Source organism: Suncus etruscus, chromosome 14 (genome assembly GCF_024139225.1).
Source record: "Suncus etruscus isolate mSunEtr1 chromosome 14, mSunEtr1.pri.cur, whole genome shotgun sequence".
Taxonomy (NCBI): Eukaryota; Metazoa; Chordata; class Mammalia; order Eulipotyphla; family Soricidae; genus Suncus; species Suncus etruscus.
This window is the reverse complement of record NC_064861.1, coordinates 64,092,338-64,113,335: the sequence shown is the minus strand read 5'-3', so window position 1 is coordinate 64,113,335 and position 20,998 is coordinate 64,092,338. Positions and strand designations below refer to the sequence as shown.

The following is a 20,998-nucleotide window of genomic DNA, read 5'->3' as shown; positions in this document are numbered from 1 at the left end:
CTGAAGTTATCTCATAGGTAAAGGAAACAAATATCATGAAAATTAATTGTACCGAGAGATAGAGAGTAATATTCTCTTGAAACCCTATGTTTTATTTTGTTTTGTTTTGTTTTTTGGTCACATCCAGCAGCACTCAGGGGCTTACTCCTGGCTCTAAGCTCAGAAATCGCTCCTGGCAGGCTCGGGGGACCATATGGGATGCCCAGATTCGAACCACCGACCTTCTGCATGAAAGGCAAACACCTTACCTCCATGCCATCTCTCCAGCCCTGAAACCCTATGTTTAATGACTCTGAGAAATGCATATTTTGCTACGCTATGTTAGCTTACACATAAAAACTTAACCTACCATTTTTCAATCCTACATAAGTGATCTTGGATTTAGTTTATGGAACCTTGGTTCCTCGTTTATGAAATGTGAATAAAAATGATCTACTTCATAGAACTTAGGTTTTTTGTTTTTTTGTTTTTGGGTCACACCGGAAGTGCTCAGGGGTTCCTCCTGGCTCTACGCTCAGAATTCTCTTCTGGCAGGCTCAAGGGACCATATGGGATGCCGGGATTCGAACCACTGTCCTTTTCCACGCACGGCAAATGCCTTATCTCCATGCTATCTCTCTGGCCATACTTCATAGAACTTAGAAGATTAAATGAGATAATGCCGATAAAGAATTGAGCGACTTAATATATGTTCAACAAATATTAGCAATGGCTATCCATGATTAGGATTTATAAATATTCATGAAGCTGGATCAGATAATCATGAAAGCTTGCTTAAATCAAGATTTTCTCAATAATCTACTCTATAAGGAAGCCTATGTTCTCGTTCTCGTGTTCTCTCCCTCTCACTCTCCCCTCTTTGTTATTTTTTGAGCCACACTGAGCGGCACTCAGGCTACTTCTGGCTCTGTACTCAGAAATCACTCCTGGCAGTGCTGGGGAGATAATATAGGATGCCAGGGATAGAACCCAGGTTGATCCAGTGCAAAGCAAAAGAATCTCCCCATTGTGCTCTGGCCCCTTGTGTTCTTTCATTTTCCTCTTTCTCGCCTCTCACATCTTTCTAAGCTAGTTCCAGTCAATAAAAACTACCTTCCATGTGCACTGATGAAGAGATGGGTATTGGACATTATTTTTATGATTGAGGGGAGCTTGGGTCACACATAGAGGTACTCAGGGGTTACTACTAGCTCTGTACTCAGAAATCACTCCTGGTAAGCTTGGGGAGCCATATGGGAAGCTGGGGATCAAATCTGGGTTCATCCTGGGTCAGCTGTGTGCAAGGCAAATGCCCTATCGCTGTGCTATTGCTCTGCTCCAGCCTGGGATACTAGACATTGTATGACTGAAATTCAATTATGAATAATTTTGTAATTGTATCTCATGCAGATTCAATTAAAAATTAGAAAAAAAAAGGTGTTTGCCTTGCATGCAAAAGGATGGCAGTTCGAATCCTGGCATCCCATATGGTCCCCTGAGCCTGCCAGGAGCAATTTCTGAGGGAAGAGTGAGGAGTAATCCCTGAGCACTGCTGGGTGTGACACAAAAACCAAAAACCAAAAACTGGGAAAAAAAAAAAAAAAACAAACCAAAAAACTCAAAAACCCACAACCCCAAACTACTTTTCTTCATAAAAAAATAAATAAGGGGGGCCGGGTAGGTGGCGCTGGAGGTAAGGTGTCTGCCTTGCAAGCGCTAGCCAAGGAAGGACCTCGGTTCGATCCCCCGGCGTCCCATATGGTCCCCCCAAGCCAGGGGCGATTTCTGAGCACATAGCCAGGAGTAACCCCTGAGCGTCAAACGGGTGTGGCCCAAAAACCAAAAACATAAATAAATAAATAAATAAATAAATAAATAAATAAATAAATAAATAAGGTACAGAATTTTACTACTGACAATAGAAAAGAAATATAGTGCTAGATGTAAATTATTAAAGCATACTATGCTGGGGTGGCTGGAGAGATAGTACAGTAAGTATGGCACTTGCCTTGCACATGGTAGACCTAAATACAATGTCTCCAACCTCCTTTGGTGCCCCAACCACCATCAGGAGTGATCCCTGAGCAGAAAGCTAGGAGTAAGTCCTGAGATCAGTCTGGAATAAATCAAACAACCTCCCTGCAAAAATAAATCCCAAAATCCCAAAATACAAAATCCCAAAACATAACACATTATGCCCCATAAAAACAAGTACTTTTAATTTGGCAGGGAGAGTAGAAGTATCTTCCAGGAGAGATAGCACAGCGGCATTTGCCTTGCAAGCAGCCGATCCAGGACCAAAGGTGGTTGGTTCAAATCCCGGTGTCCCATATGGTCCCCCGTGCCTGCCAGGAGCTATTTCTGGCAGACAATCAGGAGTATCCTCTGAGCACTGCCGGGTGTGCCCCCCCCCAACAAAACAAAACAAAACAAAAAAGAATTATCTTCCAAGCAGTACATAGAGACCCAAAACAACTCACTCTCGAGGCTGGAGTGGTGGCCCGAGCAATAAGGTATCTTCCTTGCTTGTGCTAGCCTAGGATGGACCACGGTTCAATCGCCTGGCATCCCATATGGTCCCCCAAGCCAGGAGTGATTTCTGAGTGCATAGCCAGGAATAACCCCTGAGCTTCACCGGGTGTGGCCCAAAAACCAAAACAACAACAAAAAAACAAAATAAAACCACCTCACTCTCAACAGTTCTTTTTTATTTTGTTTTGGGGCCATGCCCAGTAATACTCAGTGATTACTCTTGGCTTTGCATCAGGAATTACTCCAGGTGTTGCTTGGGAGACCATATGGGATGCTCAAATGGAACCCAGGCCAGCCACATGCAAGATACGCACTTTACTCACTGTACTGCTCCAGCTCCAGCTCCAGCTCCCAATTCTCAACAATTTTGTTTTTTGTTTTTGGGTCACATCCAGCAGTGCTCAGAGGTTACTTACTCCTGGCTCTGCACTCAGGAAAGATTGCTGACAGTGCTTGGTAGACCATACTGGGATGCCAGAGAAGGAACTCAGGTCAACCACCCTATCTGCTGTACTATCTCTGCAAACCCCCCCCCCCCCCAATTCTTGGCCAGTTGAATACTAATGCCTGATGGATGATATGGTAAAGGTCAGGGCCTATAGTACCAGGACCATTACAGGCCATACCTAGCATGCTTTGCATATACACTCTAACCTCTCTACTATTACTATCTCCCCAGTCCCTTAATTTTGTTTGTTTTATTTTGTTTTAGGGCCACATCTGGTGGCACTCAGGGGTTACTATTGGCTCTGCACTCAGAAATTCCTCCTGGCAGGCTCGGGGAACAATATGAAATGCTGGGAATCAAACCTGGGTCTGTCCAGGGTCAGCCACATGCAAGGCAAACACCCTACTGCTATGCTACTGCCCTAGTCCCTCAGTCCATTAATTCTTAAATTTAACTTCTGAATTTTAGAAAAGCCATACATTAAACACTCATAAATTAAATTAAACATGCAAATTAAATTAAACATACAAGCATAACTATTAAGTAATTGAATATATAATAATCTGGTCTCTTTAGTCTCCATGTTGAGTACTAAACTTAGTATATCAAGAAGCTGCTTTATATACATTATTTATATATACTTTCAAGATTTTAATAGAGAATGAGAAAATATAAAGTTGAGAAAAGTCTTTGCATCTGGTTAAAGAAATATTAATTTAACAATATGGAAGATATTTGCTAAGTTTTCTAAACAAAATAGTAAGATTTCTAAGAGAAAATATAAAGAACCAAACATTTAAAATTTATGAGAAGAATCAACTAAGTACCTTTCATGGCCTCTTCAAAAGAGCAAGGCCTAGCAGGACTAGATATTTCCTTCTTCACATTTACATTCAAAGCACCAGCTGCTGCTAAAAAAAAGTAATTGTATTCAAGTTTATTCATCCTAACAAAATGTGTATCTTGAAACATTTTTTAACTTTATCATAAAACATTAAATTATTATTATTTTTTAAAACATTAAATTATTTAAAAACAATTCTAGGCTAAGATTTTTTTAACTTTTCACGGGGGGGTGGGGTGGGGGGGGCCCCGGGGGCAATGTTTGGGCCACACCTGACAAGTGGGATAACTGTGAAATGACTGGAATAGTCATACATAGCAACTATGTAAACAGTAAATTCAATTATGATACCGTAATTAAAATAATAAGTGACATTACTTAATGATGACTCTAAGCATTTCAAAATCATCTCTTCTCCCTGTGCCGTCAGATGTTTCTCCTTTAACATACCTGGGTCTGGAGTGTAAGTAAATGGCTGAACATCATGAGATCTTCCAGCATTGGTCACTACATATATTCCCACCGATACAGGTAAGGTTATATGCTGGTCATGATATGGAGGAACCTTCACAATAAGATGATTCTAATTTAAAAAAAATTATGAGTCAGAAAATAATATTAAAATTAAAATAATTATAATTATAATTAAGTGCATTTCCAATTAACTGTAAAGTTTTGAAAGTATAAATAGAAAATAATGAATTTGGAGGCTCGAGCATTAGTACAGCAGGTAGGGCACTATCTTCATATTGGGGATTGAACATGTGTCAGCTGCATGCAAGAAAAAATCCTACCCACTGTACTACTGTGCTGCCTCTTGGCACTGCCATTTTGCTTGAACACTGCTAGAAGAGACCCCCAGAACAAAGATGGGAGTAATCCCAGTACTCTCAGGTGTGAGTCCCACTTCCTACTCCAATACAGAAAATTGTCATTTATTCATCAAGACTTAAAATGTCAGTTAAGGAAAGTCAAGAAATATGGGGCCGGCGAGGTGGCACTGGAGGTAAGGTGTCTGCCTTGCAAGCACTAGCCAAGGAAGGACCAAGGTTCAATCCCTCAGCGTCGAATATGGTCCCCCCAAGCCAGGGGCAATTTCTGAGTGCTTAGCCAGGAGTAATCCCTGAGGATCAAACGGGTGTGGCCCGAAAAATAAAAAAAAGAAATAATCTTTTTTTGGGGGGAGTGGGGTGGGAGTCACACCCAGCAGTGCTCAGGGGTTACTTCTGATTCTATGCTCAGAAATCATCCCTGGTAGGCTCAGGGGACCATATGGGATGCCGGGATTCGAACCACTGTCCTTCTGCATGAAAGGCAAATGCCTTACCTCCATGCTATCTCTCCGGCCCCAAAATAATCATTATATTTAAATGATTTATAACAGTCACAGATTAGGAGAAAATTTAATCTAATGATTTTGGAAAATTTTGAAACAAAATGATTTTTTTTTTTTGGTTTTTGGGCCACACCCAGTGACGCTCAGGGGTTACTCCTGGCTATGCGCTCAGAAGTTGCTCCTGGCTTGGGGGACCATATGGGACGCGGGGGGATCGAACCGTGGTCCGTCCTAGACTAGCACTGGCAAGGCAGACACCTTACCTCTACTACCACGCCGGCCCCACAAAATGATTTTTGAGAGTAAACAAACTACTAAAATGTTTAAATTATACCTGATGAAATAATTCCATGTCGATTTCAGCTTCTGACTTCCAAGAGTTTTCATCTAATAAATAAATAAATAAATAAATTTGTAAATTTTTGAAAAACATTTTACTTTTAGCTGATTATATATCTGTAACCAAATGAAACATACAATAAATATTCTATATGCCAGTATTATGACTTACCAGAGACATTCTCTTGAAAAATAACTTTAGTTCCTTTGAGAAAATTCTTGCCAATTAAAAATACTTCTTCTTCTCCTTTCACTGAACAGCTATGCAAGCTTTTCTTTAAAATTTCTGGCACTCCTGCTGGCTGAGCTGTGGACACACATAAACACTGAATAAACAAGAGCCACCAACATTTATTTCCCATCTAAACTCAGTGCTCAGTTATTCAGTCCTATTGTTTTAATTACCACTGAACTTTATTTCATTTACATTTTGTATTTCCTACTTATCTCTCTGGCTACCAAAAGTAATTCTTTTTTTTTTTGGTTTTTGGGGCACACCCGGCAGCGCTCAGAGGTTACTCCTGGCTCTAGGCACAGAAATCACCCCTGGCAGGCATAGGGACCATATGGGATGCCGGGATTCGATCCGCCGCCCTTCTGCATGAAAGGTAAATGCCTTACCTCCATGCTATCTCTCCGGCCCCCAAAAGTAATTCTTGAGTGTAGAGCCAGGCCACGGCATGGCAGGTGTGGTCCAAAACCAAACAAATCTAAGGAGTAAGTGTTGCACAGTTTCCCCAATTTTTTTTTGTTTTTGTTTTTGGGCCACACCCAGCGGTGCTCCTGGCTGTCTGCTCAGAGATAGCTCCTGGCAGGCACAGGGGACCATATGGAACACCGGGATTCGAACCAACCACCTTTGGTCCTGGATCGGCTGCTTGCAAGGCAAACACCACTGTGCTATCTCTCTGGGCCCACAGTTTCCCCAATTTATTTCATTTTGTTGTTGTTATTGTTGTTGCTGTTATTATTATTTTGGTTTTGGGCCATACCTGGTAGTACTCAGGGCTTACTTCTAGATTTGCACTTAGGGATCACTCATGATGAAATTTAGGGGATCATATGGGATGACAGGATTAAACTTGGGTCAGCTGCATGTAAGGCAATCCCCCTACGCACTGTACTATCTCAATTGGCACAGAAAGTTTTTCTCCATTATGCTTGAATAATGAAATATTTCAGTTCCAAGCAAAAGCTATAAAAGCAAAAAAAAAATTTTTTTTTTGGGCCACACCAGCAGTGCTCTGGCCTTTCTCCTGGCTCTGCACTCAGGAATTACTTCTGATGATGCTGGGGAACCATATGCGATGACATATGGGATCAAACCCAGGTTGGCCACATTCAAGTCTAATGCCAGACTTGCTATACTATCACTACAGCCCTAAAAAATAGTTTTAAAAGTTTTAAAAATCACGTGGTTTCAACTCCTTTTTCCTTCACTACAAAATGACAAGATCCCAGAGAAGGCCTGAATTTCAAAGTGAAGAGAAAGAATCTGCTTCTAAAATGCAACCATTATCATAAAGTGAAAGAGAAATAAAACTAACATTTTAAGCCACTAAAGATTTTTTTATAAGTTCTGCAGCATCACTTAACCATACTTACTGACATTTGTATACTACTCATTTTATAAAATATTTGACATAATTTTGCAATTGTCTAATAGTTTAAGAGAGATTATGAATATATAGATATACACTATCTAGAACTGACAGTTAATGTATTAAAAGTGAAAGTGGTAAATGGTCATACACTGACAATAACTATTTGGGGGGGGGGGGGGTCACACCCGGCAGCGCTCAAGGGTTACACCTGGTTCCAGGCTCAGAAATCACTCCTGGCAGGCTCGGGGGACCATATGGAATGCCGGGATTCAAACCAATGACCTTCTGCATGCAAGGCAAATGCTTTACCTCCATGCTATCTCTCCGGCCCCAGACAATAACTTTTTTTTTTGTTTTTTTTGGCCACACCCATTTGATGCTCTGGGGTTACTCTTGGCTAAGCGCTCAGAAATTGCCCCTGGCTTGGGGGGACCATATGGGATGCTGGGGGATCGAACCGTGGTCCTTCCTTGGCTAGTGCTTGCAAGGTAGACACCTTACCTCTAGCGCCACCTCGCCGGCCCCGACAGCAACTTTTTAAATTAAAAACAAATTTTAGACGTAACTGGATCTAGATAATTGTTTATAAAAGATATTCAAGAAGAGCTACAGTGAGAGTACAGTTGGTAGAGCATTTGCCTTGCATGTGGCCAATACAGGTTTGATCCCTAGCAACCCATATGGTCCTCACCCCACCCCCCCCGCAGCCTGCCAGGAGTGATACCTAAGCATACAGCCAGAACTCCTTGAGCATCACGGGATGTGGCCCCAAAACCATAAAAACGAAACAAAACAAAAAGATATTCAAGGGGCCAGAGAGATAATGTAGTTGGTGGGTCAGCTTGTAAGCTGACTCTTGGAAGTTATCACGTTGCTTAAAAAACTATTTAAGGGGCTGGCAAGATAGCATTGAGGTAAGGCATTTGCCTTTCATGCAGAAGGACAATGGTTCGATTCCCAGCATGCCATATGGTCCCCCGAGCCTGCCAGGGGCTATTTCTGAGCACAGAGCCAGTAGTAACCCCTGAGCACTGCTGGGTGTGACCCAAAAACAAAAAAAAAAAAACAAACAAAAAAACAAAAAAACTATTTAAAAGGGGAGATTGAATGAAGGGAGGGCAGAGCAATAGCACAGCGAGTAGGATGTTTGCCTTACATGCGGCTGACCCAGGTTAGATCCCCAGCATCCTATACGGTCTCCCAAACCTACCAGAGTAACTTTTTGTTGCTTTTGTTTTTGGCAGTACTTAGGGGTTATGCAAGGCAAATGCACAACCGCTGCACCACCGCTCTGACCCCAGCGTAATTTCAGAGCACAGAGCCAGGAGTAAACTTTGAATGACACGAGTGTGGCCCAAAAACAACAAAAAAATCAGCCACCTTCCTGATATGATAAAAAGCACTGTCTTTAGACACTTTCTCAGTAGTTTCAAAAATAAAACATAATGGAGAGATAGCACAGCGGCGTTTGCCTTGCAAGCAGCCGACCCAGGACCTAAGGTGGTTGGTTCAAATCCCGGTGTCCCATATGATCCCCCGTGCCTGCCAGGAGCTATTTCTGAGCAGACAGCCAGGAGTAACCCTGAGCAATGCCGGGTGTGGCCCAAAAACAAAAAACACAAAACAAAACAAAAAATAAAATAAAACATAAAAATATTTGAATACCAAAAAATATATAAGGTAATATCTTTTTAAGTTGTATAAAGTAATGCTTTATAAAAATGTTTGTGAAGGGAAGAAAAAAAGTGAAGAGGCCAATAGTAGAGCTGGTATGCAATGCCCTAGCATGCAGCTGACCAAGGTTCAATACTAGACAAGATATATATGGCATTCCACACCTGTCAGAGTGATCCTGTGTAACCCTCCCCCTCAAGTTCCTCTGATCTCACCTGGGAAGGGAGACCTCCTATAGTTGGGAGGTGTTTGTGGTTGGTAATTTAAGGGGGTGCCTAGGGGTTGAGAGAGATTCAGTGACAGAGCCTCAGCAGGAAGCAGCAGCATGGAGAGATGAGAGATGGCTAGATGTAGGGCAGCTGAAGGAGGCTGCTTAAAAGGTTAGCTTAGAAGCCATGTAAGATATGCACATGGTGGTTAGAGCCTTGAAATAAAGCTAATGTCTCCTGAACCTGATGCTGTGGATCATTTCTTCGCTGTTACCCTGAACCCTCAGACCAGCCAGGCCAAAGAAGCTGCAGGTGCTGTGCCGGGCCAAGAAAGGATCCACCATCCATGCACCACCAAGGATTCTATAATTAATATTTAATTCAACAATCCTGGAGCACAGAGCCAGGAGTATTGTCTGAGCACTGCTAGGTATGGCAAAAAGAAAAAACAAGGTGTAGTTTGTTATAATTCAACGATAATAAGATTTTCCTAAAGTTGTGGGATAGATTGAAATAAATTAATCAGCTTTAATATAGGCATTACAAGAAAATCTCACATATATTGAAGTTATGATTTTTTCACATTAAATAGAAAATTACTGTTATAGAACATACTATAAATACACCAAAAATCAAAATAGTATATACCTCTATTATTTAGACAAAATATAAAAATGTTAAAGATGTAATGTAGAAACGGATTATTTCATGCCCTTAAAAAATAAAAATGAAGGGTCGGAGCTGTGGTACAAGTGGTAAGGCGTCTGCCTCGCCTGCATTAGCCTAGGATGGACCACAGTTCAACCCCCTGGCGTCCCATATGGTCCCCCAAGCCAGGAATAATTTCTGAGCACAGAGTCAGGATAACCCCTGAGCATCACTGGGTGTGGCCCAAAAACAAACAAAAAGGAAAAGAAAGAAAAAATGGATTCAATGGTCAATGCTAAAACAGAAGTAGGAGGCAGGGCAATTTTTTTTAAATTTTATTTATTTCTTTTTGGTTTTTGGGTCACACCCGACACGCTCAGGGGTTACTCCTGGCTCAATGCTCAGAAATTGCCCCTGGCAGGCACAGGGGACCATATGGGATACCGGGATTCGAACCACTGTCATTCTACATGGAAGACAAACGCCTTAACTCCATGCTATCTCGCCGACCCCTATTTATTTTTTGGTTTTTGGGTCACACCTAGCAGCACTCAGGGGTTTCTCCTGACTCAAGGCTCAGAAATCGCCCCTGGCAGGCTCAGGGGATCATATGGGATGCCGGGATTCGAACCACTATCCTTCTACATGCAAGGCAAATGCCCTACCTCTAGGCTATTTCTCCAGCCGGGCTTTTTTTTTTTTTTTTTTTTTTACGGTCACACTGCATAACAATGAATTGTGGCATCAGATCTTTCCAGAGAATGGCTCTAAGTGGAAAATAGTATGCCTATTTCCTCTTCTTCCATCCACTTTTATCAGCTTTTGGCCCCTCTTTCCACTCTATTTTGCTGTTTCCTTCTCTCTCCTATTTCAGCTTTAACCTTTAACATTTCTTTTTTCGTTTGTCATTCTACCCTAACTTCTAAACTTGGCAAAAAAAAAAAAAAAAGCAAAGTCATATTCATGGAAATAAACACAAATCTGAAATCCAAAATAGGTAAAGCATGTGTTCCAGTCTTTTAGCAATCTCGTTTCCAGAAAAAAAATTATTAATTTTAACTTTAGGGCCCGGAGAGATAGCACAATGCTACTAACTCTTGAGATACTTGATAGCACAGCGGTGTTTGCCTTGCAAGCAGCCGATCCAGGACCAAAGGTGGTTGGTTCGAATCCCTGCGTCCCATATTGTCCCTCGTGCCTGCCGAGCTATTTCTGAGCAGACAGCCAGGAGTAACCCCTGAGCACCGCTGGGTGTGGCCCAAAAACCAAAAAAAAAAAAATTTTTTTTAACTTTAAATAAAAACAGTTGGGGGTCTTTTGCTTTACTTTGTATTATTATTTATATGTTTTGTGGTGATTTTAAAATGTTTCAAATTTTACTTCATCACAAGTAAACACTTGAAATTTAGTACTATCTAATAAAGATAAAAAGCAAGTGAAAAAACGCCATGTGTTTAATATATACATATTCTTACTTACTACACAAAATTGGAGAAGATGGTGTTTGCAAGGTCAAAGTGGAGCCATCTTTTCTTGTGATATTAACTCGAAAAACCAATCTGGCACGAGTGCTTTTTTTCTTGGAACCAGCAATTCCAATTCTGGCTTCAACGTCAGCATTCCTCAATTTCAGTATTCCTACGCAGTCCACCCTAATATATATATATAGAGAGAGACACACACACACAAGCACACAAACACACACGATACATTAAGATATTTTTTATTGTATAGTTCTGTTAATAGTTTCTTGTTCTAAAAATGAACTTCCTAATTCTGTGTTTATAATATAAGTTTCCTAATTCAAAATGTGTGTATAAGGATATAATTGAAAGTACCTACAATATCAAATCTTGTCAATTTTATATATAATAATGAAAAAATAATACTGAAGTAAAATAGTTATTCTAAAATCAGAATATAATGATTTACAATGAGATGCTTTAGTTGTTACTATAAATTAAGAAGTCTCTTTTTGAGTTTATCCAGATACTTCTAATGCTGAGAAAATAAGTTTTTTTTTTGGGTAGGGGTCAAACCCAGCAGTGCTCAGGGGTTACTCTGGCTCTACGCTCAGAAATCGCTCCTGGCAGGCACAGGGGACCAAATGGGATGCAGGGATTTGAACCACTAACCTTCTGCATGAAAGACAAATGCTTTACCTCCATGCTATCTCTCCGGCCCCAAGGAAATAAGTTTTACTTTAAAAATTTAGTGTCAAAAAATTTATAACCCATTTATTCCCTGTACATCCCCTCATCCTCTCCTACTGACCACTGCCCATAAAGAGGCAGATCTCTCTCCCAGAAGCTCGCTGTCCCTGTGGGAATAGGCGAGTGGGAAAGACAGTAGGACCAGGGCAGAAATGAAAACTAGTTCAGGCTTTATAACCCCCCTCCCCCCAGAGAACAGGTGCATTCAGATAAGTTATTAAAAACAAATAAACAAAAAAGAAAAAAAGAAAAAAAAAAAAAGAAAAATGTTTATAGCTCAGTGGTGGAACACACACTGTGCATATGTGTAAGGCCCTGAATCTGATCCCTCATACAACATCTATATCTTTCTCAGAATAATAGTTCCAGAACATTATTTTTTTAATGTAGGAAGACAAAAACAGAAGGTGAATTTAGATCAGCAAAGTTCTTCACATCAAGATGAGTCAAGACAAGCTGAAACTGGGAGGTCTTATCTCAGGCAGGACCCAGGTCACAGGGAATTGTCTTGGGATGGGGCAAACCAAGTCTATGCCCTGTTGGAGGGCCCAAAGCTCCATCCACTCACACCTGCTTCTGCCCTCATTAAGCAGCATAGCACCATGACCCATCTTGAAGAGAAGTTGCAGCAGAGCCAAACCTGGTAGGCCCAAGATGCCATGCTGTTGAATCATTCTAATGCCACAGCTGCTGGAGCATGCCGCCACTTATGTGGCCATGCAACATCTCTCAAGTTCACAGTACTGACAGCACAGTAGGAATACAGAAAATTAGATGGGATAGTTGTGTAGAAGCCTTCTAAGCTCAGTGAGTAAAAACAAAAGCACAAAAGGCTTAATTAGCATCTAACAGCTCAGCAAATCCCTCAAACAATGATTTTAATAATATCATTATGAGATATAGATTGTAACAAGTAACAAGTTACTCTGTGCCTTCTTTTGTTTTTTGGGCCACACTCGGCGGTGCTCAGGGGTTACTCCTGGCTATCTGCTCAGAAATAGCTCCTGGCAGGCACGGGGGACACCGGGATTTGAACCAACTACCTTGGGTCCTGGGTTGGCTGCTTGCAAGGCAAACACCGCTGTGCTATCTCTCTGGCCCCTATTCTGTGCCTTCTAAAGGGGTAGGCTGAGGGATGGGTAACTGGGGAACTCTGGTGGTGGGAGTGGTGTTGGAATATTGAATACCTGGCTGAATAATGACAACTTGGTAAATCATGGTATCTAAATGAAGTGTTAGGAAAAAAAGATGAGCCAAGACATCAGATATAACCTCTCTTAAAGAGTTTCTAATGCAAATACTAAAAAGAGAAATTTAGGATCACATATCACATTGCAATTTTAGCTTTTAAGGTTAATATTGAAAACTCAAAGAAATAAAAACCAGCATTTATTTGGCTTTCATTTCTTTTACTTTCACCATGTGACTTCTTTAGCAAAGGGCAAGAGAATTAATTTTAGCTCATCATTCATTTTGCAGTAATATAGCTTTTATCTGCAATGTTCAAACATTTTATTTTGGGGAGGCACATCTGGAAATGCTCAGGGGTTTAATCTAGCTCTGCACTCAGAAATTAATCCTGGCAATTCTTGAGGACCATATGCTGTAGAGCAGGGGTCTTCAAACTATGGCCCTGTGGGCCACATGCAGCCCACAGAGGAGTCTGATCCGGCCCGCCAGCAGTGAGCGCTGTTTGGTTGCCAAGATACCTGCCAGCATATACACTCAGTGTATATCCAAATATCAGGAACCATGCACTCAAAATGGTAACCATCTTTGGTAGCACTTATGCCTGTGAACAGGCTTTTTCAAGAATGAAACATCTGAAATCTCCAACCAGATCAAGATTAACTGATGCCCACTTGCATCACTTGTTACGGCTGGCAGTGACAAATATGGAACCGGACATTGACTATCTCTTTAGCCAAAAGCAGGCCCACAGTTCCCACTGAAATACTGGTGCGTGATCTGTTTATTTATAAATGGTTTTCATTTTATTTATATAAGATATGTGCAGTGTGAGTAGGAATTAGTAGCTCATATAGTCCGGCCCTCCAGCTCTCTAAGGGACCATAATCCGGCCCCCACTTTAAAAAGTTTGAAGACCCCTGCTGTAGAGTGAACCCAGGTTTGCCACATGCAAGGCAAGTACCCTACCTGCTGTATTATTGCTCCGGCCCCTGTTCAAAACATTTTAATAAAATACTCAGTATATTTCATACACTTCGAAATTTTCTCTCTCTGCCACTTGCAAAACTGTATTTATTGTAAAATAAAAAATATTTTCCAAGTACTTACGCCAGTGTCATGTTGTTGCTTGGATCAAGGCCAACTTCTATAACAGTAGTGCCTTCAATATCTACTTCTTTGCAAGGTGTTGTATTTCGTCCAGTTACCCTGCAGGCCTGATAAAATCCATGTGGTTTCACTCTACCAGAGTCATTGCCCACAAACACTTGAAGCACTACTGGCTCATTGTGGCCTTCCAACTGGAGTAAAATAACATAAAACATAAATATGAATTAGTCTAGTTCTCCCTTCCCTTCCCCTACCTCCCCCTTTCTATCCTCTACTCTTTCTTTCATTTTGGAGAACACCCAGTGATGCTCAGGGCTTACTTCTTTTTTTTTGTTTTTGTTTTTTTTGGGCCACACCCTGAACCCCTCGGATTACTCCTGGCTATGCATTTAGGAGTTGCTCCAGGCTTGGGGGACCATATGGGATGCTGGGAATGGAATCTAGGTCAGACCAGGGTCAGAAGCATGGAAGGCAATTGCCCTACAGCTGTGCTATCACTCTGGTCCCTCAGGGCTTATTTTTGTCTCACAGGGATCACTCCTTGTGGTGGTTAAGGTAAGTGCCTGTGCCTTAACAACTCTGCACTATCTCTTTGGCACTTAATTTCTTCTTCTTTTTTTTTTTTGGGGGGGGGGGTCACACCCGGCGTCACTCAGGAGTTACTCCTGGCTCTGCGCTCAGAAATTGCTTCTGGCAGGCTCAGGAGATCATACGGAACTACCATCCGTCCTGGGTCGGCTGCATGTAAGGCAATGCCCTATCTGTTGTACTATCTCTCCGGACCCTTAATTTCTTCTTTTATTTAAAATAAAAATTAGGGCCGGGCAGCGGCGCTAAAGGTAAGGTGCCTGCCTTGCCTGCGCTAGCCTTGGACGGACCGCGGTTCGATCCCCCAGTGTCCCATATGGTCCCCCAAGCCAGGAGCAACTTCTGAGCACATAGCCAGGAGTAACCCCTGAGCATTACCGGGTGTGGCCCAAAAACAAAAACAAAAACAAAATAATAAAATAAAAATTAGATGATAATGGGGGGCAGAGTGGTGGCACTAGAGGTAAGGCATCTCTGCCTTTTGCGTGCGCTAGCCTAGGATGGACCACAGTTCGATCCCCCAGCGTCCCATATGGTCCCCCAAGCCAGGAGCGATTTCTGAGTGCATAGCTAGGAATAACCTCTGAGCTTCAATGGGTGTGACCAAAAAACAAAACAAAAATTAGATAATACGGTGACAATACTATGATTGTGCCTTAGGCAGACGTTTACTTTTGTTTGTTTTGTTTTGTTTTTGGGCCACACCCGGTGGTGCTCAGAGGTTACTCCTGGCTGTTTGCTCAAAAATAGCTCCTGGCAGGCACGGGGGACCATATGGGACACCAGGATTCGAACCAACCACCTTTGGTCCTGGATCGGCTGCTTGCAAGGCAAACACAGCTGTGCTATCTCTCTGGGCCCGCAGATGTTTACTTTTATTTTTATTAGACATACATGAATTCTTCCCCTTCTATTATAGGTATTTGCTAATTAAAAGCAAAAAACTAAATGCCAACATCATTAGAAACACATTATCTAACTAAACTATAATAAATTTAAAAGAGCTAGTAAGTAAAACAAGAAAGGTTTTTATATATTGTTGAATAAAGGTAATACCTTTACTGTAGGAAAGCCTTGCTGTGTTCGATCCTTTACAGAGCCACGGCTACCCTCAGTTAGGTACCGAGCTCGATGCTGGGTCTCAGGTTGTACAACTATCTTCAGCTCCTTTCCCTCACTTTTACCAGGATACTGTCCACATAACATAGGGCTCTTCTTTACTCCAGTCCCTTTTTGGTTTTCTAATGTTCTGAGAAAGTCAAAACACAACAGAGAAAAAGATCAGAATGCTTTCTATTAAGTTACTTAAGATAAAGGAAGAAACAGAATAGGCAATATTAAAAATAACCAGTAACAAAATAAAACAAAACCTAAGGGAATATACACTTAATAAACAAAGTAGCTTTAAAAACTTATAATAAATTTAATTATGACATACAAAACTAAAAGAGACTAAACTAGACAGGGAAGAAAAAGAAGGCATATGTGTGGTAGGAGGAAGATTAAATGCATGATAGGAAAGAGAACAATTAATGTCACTATCATTTTTCAGGTACTTTGGTCAAAATAAAATTTTTTTTTTTTTTTTTTTTTTTTTTTTTTTTTTTTGGTGGTTTTTTTTTGGGTCACACCTGGCAGTGCTCAGGGGTTATTCCTGGCTCCAGGCTCAGAAATTGCTCCTGGCAGGCACAGGGGACCATATGGGACGCCGGGATTCGAACCGATGACCTCCTGCATGAAAGGCAAACACCTTACCTCCATGCTATCTCTCCGGCCCCAAAATAAAATTCTTAAGTGATCTATGTAGATATTATATGAAGCTACAAGATTAACCATCACTATTATTCAGGTTTGCAAAGCAGTTAAAAGATAGAGGTAATAGGGGCCGGGCGGTGGCGCAAAGAGGTAAGGTGCCTGCCTTGCCTGCGCTAGCCTTGGACGGACCGCGGTTCGATCCCCCGGCGTCCCATATGGTCCCCCAAGCCAGGAGCGACTTCTGAGCGCATAGCCAGGAGTAACCCCTGAGCGTTACCGGGTGTGGCCCAAAAACCAAAAAAAAAAAAAAAAAAAAAAAAAAAAAAAAGATAGAGGTAATAAAAGGAAACGAACAAGTAGAAGACCTTAAAAAAACTCAACCATGTGCAAAATGTTCTTTTGTATGTTTTACTAGATATTTTAAACAAAATTATAATAAAAATGAGTGATTCAATTTTCATTGGAAAATTAGCTTTATTCTATTTTTACTAAAGCTTGCAATTTCTATTTGACATTAAGTAAATCCGTCAATATATATATATAAATTTTATAACAGGTTTTAAAGTGATACAAATTTTAAAAATGCATTTCTAAAATCCATTTATTATATATTCACTATGTGGAATGTATGTCCAGAGAAAAGTATTTCAAAGGATAGAATTTCATGTTGTACATGTAAGTTCAAAAATTAAAAAAATATAAATAGAAAATACTGTTAATTTTTATACAGATTTAAAATGATCAATATGCATTTTAAAATAAAATCAAGGGACCGGAAAGTTAGCATGGAGGTAAGGTATTTGCCTTGCATGCAGAAGGACGGTGGTTTGAATCCTGGCATCCCATATGGTCCCCTGAGCCTGCCAGGGGTGATTTCTGAGCAAAGAGTCAGACGTAATCCCTGAGCGCTGCCGGGTGTGACCCAAAAACCAAAAATAAAGTTAGATGTAGATTGGTGGTACACCACATAGCCTCACACGTGTGAGGTCCTAAGTTTGACAGCTGGCATTCAAAAAAAAAGTAAATATAGAGCCACAGAGTCTGGGCCTAAAAGGTCTTCTCAATGCATGATGCCAAAGATCAAATCTAAAGCATCAAGTACACAAAGTAAGCACTCTATCACTAAGTCATATATCCCTTTTCCTGTATGACTCCTGAGATTTAGATTCACACTGAAGATCCAGAAGCCAAGATGCGACTGTACAAAGCCTCCAAAAGCAAACAGGCCCCAAGAAAAATGTCACTTCAAACATGAAAAGAACAATGATACTTTAGCAACTTTAAATCTGTCTCTAATGTTTATCCTTCTAACTTTAATTACATTATTGCCTCAACCATCCCTTACAAATAGAGGAAGAGTAATAATTCATTGCAACCAGAGCTGGCTGAAACCTTATTGTCAAGATGGAGATAGAAGAAAAAAAGAAAGGATGCACAGGAAAGTATTAAGACTAGATAAAGGGCCGGGTAGGTGGCGCTGGAGGTAAGGTGTCTGCCTTGCAAGCGCTAGCCAAGGAAGGACCGAGGTTCGATCCCCCGGCGTCCCATATGGTCCCCCCAAGCCAGAGGCGATTTCTGAGCACATAACCAGAAGTAACCCCTGAGCGTCAAACGGGTGTGGCCCAAAAACCAAAAAAAAAAAAAAAAAAAAAAAGACTAGATAAGATGGAGACTCATGTCCTTAAGATATGATCAATATGGGGCGAGAGAGATAGCATGGAGGTAAGGTGTTTGCCTCGCGAGCAGAAGGTCATTGGTTCGGATCCTGGCATCCCATATGGTCCTGAACCTGCCAGGAGCAATTTCTGAGCATAGAGCCAGGAGTAACCCCTGAGCGCTGCCAGGTGTGACCCAAAAACAAAACAAAACAAAACAAAAAGATACGATCAATCAGGGAATGGAGTGATAGCATAACAGGTAGGGCGTTTGCTTTGCACAGAGTCAACCCAGGTTTGATCCCCAGGATCCCATATATTCTCTGAGCCTGACAAGAGTGATTTTTGAATGCAGAGTAGGAGTAATCCCAAAGCACCACTGGGTGTGACTCCAAACAAACCAACAAACTAATAAAAAGATGTGATCAATCACATCAATAGTCTCTGAACCTTGCAAAAGTTCTTGAAAAATATTTGCTGGTGAAGGGGAATAGGAAAAAAAAGGGGTAAAGAACAGAAATCAGGGAGTTTCTGAAATTAAAATGAAAAAGAATAGACCCTACAGAATTGGTTAATGAAGGCTATTCATGTAAATCTCACATAATTAAGTATATTAAAAGAGTCTAGAAGAATAAGTTCTATAAACTAAAGTATTAACTTGAAGCTGCAACTACAGATGAAACCTTGTTTCTTTTTAATCCTTCTGCATAAAACTTCAAACACTTGCTCTCAATAAAATGAATATACAGTATAACCTTATATGTAATTTTACAATGTAACTGCTTTTGACTTATTTTAGAATAAAACTTAAAAAATTTTATTTACTGGAACTATGTAAAGACATTCCTTAAATATGCACTGAAAAAACTGATTGATGCAACAGTAATAGATGTAATGAGTAAATAGAATATAAATTATTTTCTTCTACTTTTGCATCTTTCAGGTATTTAAAATCAGTATTTATATTACAAAAAATAGAAAAATTAAAGTACCAATTTGGCAAAATATGGATTTTATATTCTTTCCTTAGCCAAACTAATATCTATTAGGGTAAGTGGATGATGATGATGTTTACTATTTCATAAAATATTTGGGATAGAGACTCTTATGTGAAGGGCCACAGATATAGCTCAGTAGCAGCATTTGCCTTGTATGTGTGAGTTCCTATGTTTGATCCCAGGATAACCAAAAAAAAAAAAAAATGGTATGAGCTGACAAAGTCTACATATTATTATGGTTTAAGAATGCAGATAAGTAAAAAAATTTCTGGAACAAATCCATAAAAAAAGTTCCTTAAAATTACTTCAAACTCAGTTTTAAAATGGAAAACCGATTTGAATTTAGCTGTAAAACCATAAAAAAAGTAAAATAAAAAATACCCCAACTAGTTCTAAGGAATAGTTAAATTACTTTAAGACATGATGACTTAAAAAAAAGGAAAAAGGGTTGGGAAAATAGCTCCGCATACTGGAGCACATGCAGCCTGGCTGCAGAAGGCCCGAGTTTGATTCCGAGCATTTTATGCCATAAGCACCATAATCCCCAACACCAACCAGGCGGAGCATTGCCAAGTGTGGTCAAAAGCAAACAAAAACAAACCAAAAAAAAAAAATAAATAAAATAAACCAAAATCAAAAAAGAAAAAAATAGAGGTTGATTAACACATGGGAATTTACTTCTAAATAATATTTAGAGGGTAACCCCCCACTTAACATATTCTCCTTAGAATTGTTAGTGTTTCTACACTCTCTGTCCTACTTTTGGTTTTCTATGTTACAAAAAGAATTTTACAACAAAACACAAAATAGGTTTCACATCTAGATGACATCATCTTTATTTTTAGAATACCTAGAAAAAACAATGCTACTAACTCTTGAGATACTTATTTAAGAATTTAAAAATAGGGGCCGGAGAGATAGCATGGAGGTAAGGCGTTTGCCTTTCATGCAGGAGGTCATTGGTTCGAATCCCAGCGCCCCATATGGTCCCCTGTGCCTGCCAGGAGCAATTTCTGAGCCTGGAGCCAGGAATAACCCGAGCACTGCCGGGTGTGACCCAAAAACCACAAAAAAAAAAAAAAAAAAGAATTTAAAAATAGGGCTCGGAGAGATAGCACAGCGGTGTTTGCCTTGCAAGCAGCCGATCCAGGACCAAAGGTGGTTGGTTCGAATCCCTGCATCCCATATTGTCCCCCGTGCCTGCCGAGCTATTTCTGAGCAGACAGCCAGGAGTAACCCCTGAGCAAAGCTGGGTGTGGCCAAAAAAAAAAAAAATAGGGGTTGGTAAGTGGCGCTAGAGGTAAGGTGTCTGCCTTGCAAGCGCTAGCCAAGGAAGGACCACGGTTCCATCCCCTGGCATCCCATATGGTCCCCCCAAGCCAGGGGCAATTTCTGAGCGCTTAGCCAGGAGTGATTCCCGAGCATCAAACAGGTGTGGCCCAAAAAATAAAAAAAAAAAAAAAATAAAAAAAAAAAAAAAGAATTTATGGGCCCGGAGAGATAGCAGAGCGGCGTTTGCCTTGCAAACAGCCGATCCAGGACCAAAGGTGGTTGGTTCGAATCCCGGTGTCCCATATGGTCCCCCGTGCCTGCCAGGAGCTATTTCTGAGCAGACAGCCAGGAGTAACCCCTGAGCATTGCCGGGAGTGGCCCAAAAACCAAAAAAAAAAAAAAAAAAAGAATTTAAAAATAGGGCCAGAGAGATAGCATGGAGGTAAGGCGTTTGCCTTGCATGCAGAAGGACAATGGTTCAAATCCTGGAATCCCATATGGTCCCCCGAGCCTGCCAGGAGCGATTTCTGAGCATAGAGCCAGGAGTAACCCCTGAGCGCGCTGCCGGGTGTGGACCCCCCCCCCCCAAAGAAAAAGGATTGAAAA

At 40.9% G+C, this 20,998-nt stretch overlaps 1 protein-coding gene across 1 annotated transcript in view; it reads right to left on the bottom strand.

The window, feature by feature from the left end:
• Window positions 1-20,998, bottom strand: part of NFAT5 (nuclear factor of activated T cells 5) — a 107,590-nt gene that overhangs the window by 9,782 nt on the left and 76,810 nt on the right. Inside the window, exons 4-10 of the mRNA XM_049786327.1 lie at window positions 15,769-15,961; window positions 14,125-14,315; window positions 11,093-11,265; window positions 5,651-5,785; window positions 5,474-5,526; window positions 4,254-4,386; window positions 3,787-3,870 (exon numbers count right to left, since the gene is read on the bottom strand). Of these exons, the coding sequence (XP_049642284.1) occupies window positions 3,787-3,870; window positions 4,254-4,386; window positions 5,474-5,526; window positions 5,651-5,785; window positions 11,093-11,265; window positions 14,125-14,315; window positions 15,769-15,961 (962 nt within the window). The remainder of the gene's footprint in view (window positions 1-3,786; window positions 3,871-4,253; window positions 4,387-5,473; window positions 5,527-5,650; window positions 5,786-11,092; window positions 11,266-14,124; window positions 14,316-15,768; window positions 15,962-20,998) is intronic.